Raw genomic sequence first — 2696 nt, 5'->3', positions numbered from 1 at the left:
CGATGATTTCTCGAATGTCGCGGAGCGTGACATTAGGCTCCCTTTGGGACAATTTATCCGTTGCGGCGGTGTTTTCAAAATGCCGTCTCATCGTTTGTAAACTGCGTTTGAACAGCTTATCTGAAAACGCAGTTGATTTTTTACACTAAATGTAGAACGTTTCCAGATAAACGGTTTATCTGGATTAACACAATCTACCGCAAATGTACCCTTAATTTGATCACCAATAAATAATTGCTTTTTATATTTGCATGTGATGAATGTAATTTTGAATGAATTTAATGAACAGGTGGTGTTTTACAAGAGGATTAGTAAGGTGTTCTTCGTCAAAGCGATTCCCAAATCACCATCGGGGAAGATTCTAAGGAAGACATTGAGGCAGAATTTAGAAGCTGGACTGCCCGTTGTCTGACTTGTCTTTTGATCACATCTTCCAGGATCATTCAGCAATGTGTCATGTTTCTTAATTTTATTCAGAAAATTGAAGTATACATACTGTGTACACTATGGACCCTTTCTTTGTTGTTTTGTATCTTTAATTTGTACATTTGAGAGGATGATGAAGCAGTTACAACTCTGTTTAACTGATACTTGTGTGATGATAGTATTTAACTTTTAGTTTTTATGACCAACTTGGAAGCAAAATATTCAATTAAACATGCTAAGCTAACAAGGTAATGGATGAGTGATTCAATTATGTGGGAGAAAATTAATATATGGAAAAAGATATTATGATCTAAACCACACAATTGGAGTTACTTTGATGAGTGAAATATTTAAATAATCAAGGAAATTTTATATTGCAATGATTCTAAATTACATTCAACAAATTTGAAACTCATATTCAATAAAAAAAGACTCAATATAAGTCATTTGGTACAAATGAGAATAGAATGCCTCGCATGAAAAGTAATTAAGAAAAATACACGAGAAAATTAATCAAATTCATAGGAAATTTATGGTTTTGGCATATTTATGGTAGATTTTTATTCCACAGTTAAAAACGCATAAAAAATATTGTCTTTTAAATCTTTCATAAGATCACACTACATGAAAGCTTATAGAAATCGACGGACATAGTCAAATGATTTTTTCCCAACCGAATTATCTGAAGTTGAATGATAATATTTTTAGTTTTTGTGTGACAATCAGACAAAAGGTCAGCATATTTCTATCTATTGGATCTTAAATTATCTTGTGGATCACGCCTAAGAAGTAGAGATTTAGTCGGATGAAAAAGGGAAGAAAGAAGATTTGAACACTTTGTATTTTTAGCGAGAATTCCATTCGGAGACCATTTTTTTGAAAATGATCCTCCTATTTATTGTTGATAGGTAGGACCTGAAAAATTACATGATTGTCTTTATTTAAAAAGTGAATGTTACTATAATTATTGAGACATTACATTTACACATTTGTAACTGAACAACATTTATTCTGACCCCATAACTGAACAATACAGTGACGTTAACTGCTGTTAATGCTAGTATATTTGTGGAACTGTCTTGAACAATATTTTACATTCATAACTGCCCAATTTAGTTGCTTGGAATTCGTTCAGTAGGCTAGGATTCATCCCGTCAATCATGCATCCTTTCAATAGATTAATGGTCTTCAATCGCCCACTATGCGAAGATCGAATGTGAAGACACAGCGTCCTCAAGTATGATTGTTTCATCGGATAAAGGGTGAATTATCATAATATGACAAACAACCAACCTTCGATCAATATGTCCATACTGAGAATCTCATCCCAAGTGATTGTTGAGCTACTAGGAAGTAAGTACTGAAGCGGTCGAGTGGTATTTGGCGGGTCTTTCATTCTCTTTGATTAGTCCTGAGAATCTCATCCCAAGTGATTGTTGATTTTCACAAAAGTAGCTACTAGGAAGTAAGTACTGAAGCGGTCGAGCGGTATTTGGCGGGTCTTTCATTCTCTTTGATTAGTCGTCTTAAGAGACTGGACGATCTTATGGTGAATAATCCATATTCTTTAGGCCTCCATTCGCCTCCTCAAGATTTGTGCAAGTAAATTCTTGTTGTACATTATCATTCTTGTCTTCTACTAAATTCACCGTTGAAAATCAGCCATTAAATGGATGGACTAGAACTGGTTTTTGGTGTGCACCAATATTGGACTGAAATTGCCTCAAAAAAAACAACAAACAGACCACGACATGATATTCTTAGTAAAATTATTTTTTGCTGACATTGTTGCATATATGTAATCTCTAGTTTCTTGATTTAATATCGAGTAGCAGCCCAAAATTCCTCATGTCCCTCTTCCTTCCATTTGCGAGCAAGCTATTGACAAATGACCTCCCAACACCTCTCTCCCAAATTTTCATGGTTTCTCTCCCTTTTTTTCATTTCTTTTTTCTCCTTTTGATCATCGTGTAAGTGTTAAGGCATCCCTTGGAAGGGACATGCTGTATTTTTTTATAGAGTGAAAAGTATGCAAGTGACGTTACGCCGACACCCGAGTGTAGTGTCAAATAAGTAAGGGTTCTCATATTACGGACGGATACGGATAAAGAAGTTAGTCCATGATACTAATATTATTATAGGACATTGGAATATAGAAACTCTCATTGGTAAACTTGGAATTAGTTGATATTATGATTCATAGAAAGATAAATAAATATCTTATGTGGTCATGAAACTAATTGGGTTGGAGAAAATGCTAAGGAGATTGA

The 2696-nt window shown here is 34.3% G+C and overlaps 1 protein-coding gene across 1 annotated transcript in view; it reads left to right on the top strand.

The window, feature by feature from the left end:
- Positions 1–583, top strand: part of LOC110032737 (4-coumarate--CoA ligase 1-like) — a 2221-nt gene extending 1638 nt beyond the window's left edge. The window contains exon 5 of the mRNA XM_020736469.1: positions 290–583. Within this exon, the coding sequence (XP_020592128.1) occupies positions 290–412 (123 nt within the window). The 3' untranslated portion in view covers positions 413–583. The remainder of the gene's footprint in view (positions 1–289) is intronic.
- Positions 584–2696: the final 2113 nt, after the last annotated feature.

Source organism: Phalaenopsis equestris, unplaced genomic scaffold (assembly GCF_001263595.1).
Source record: "Phalaenopsis equestris unplaced genomic scaffold, ASM126359v1 Scaffold001015, whole genome shotgun sequence".
Lineage (NCBI taxonomy): Eukaryota > Viridiplantae > Streptophyta > Magnoliopsida > Asparagales > Orchidaceae > Phalaenopsis > Phalaenopsis equestris.
The sequence above is the reverse complement of the archived record's forward strand: the minus strand, read 5'-3'. Positions and strand labels throughout refer to the sequence as shown.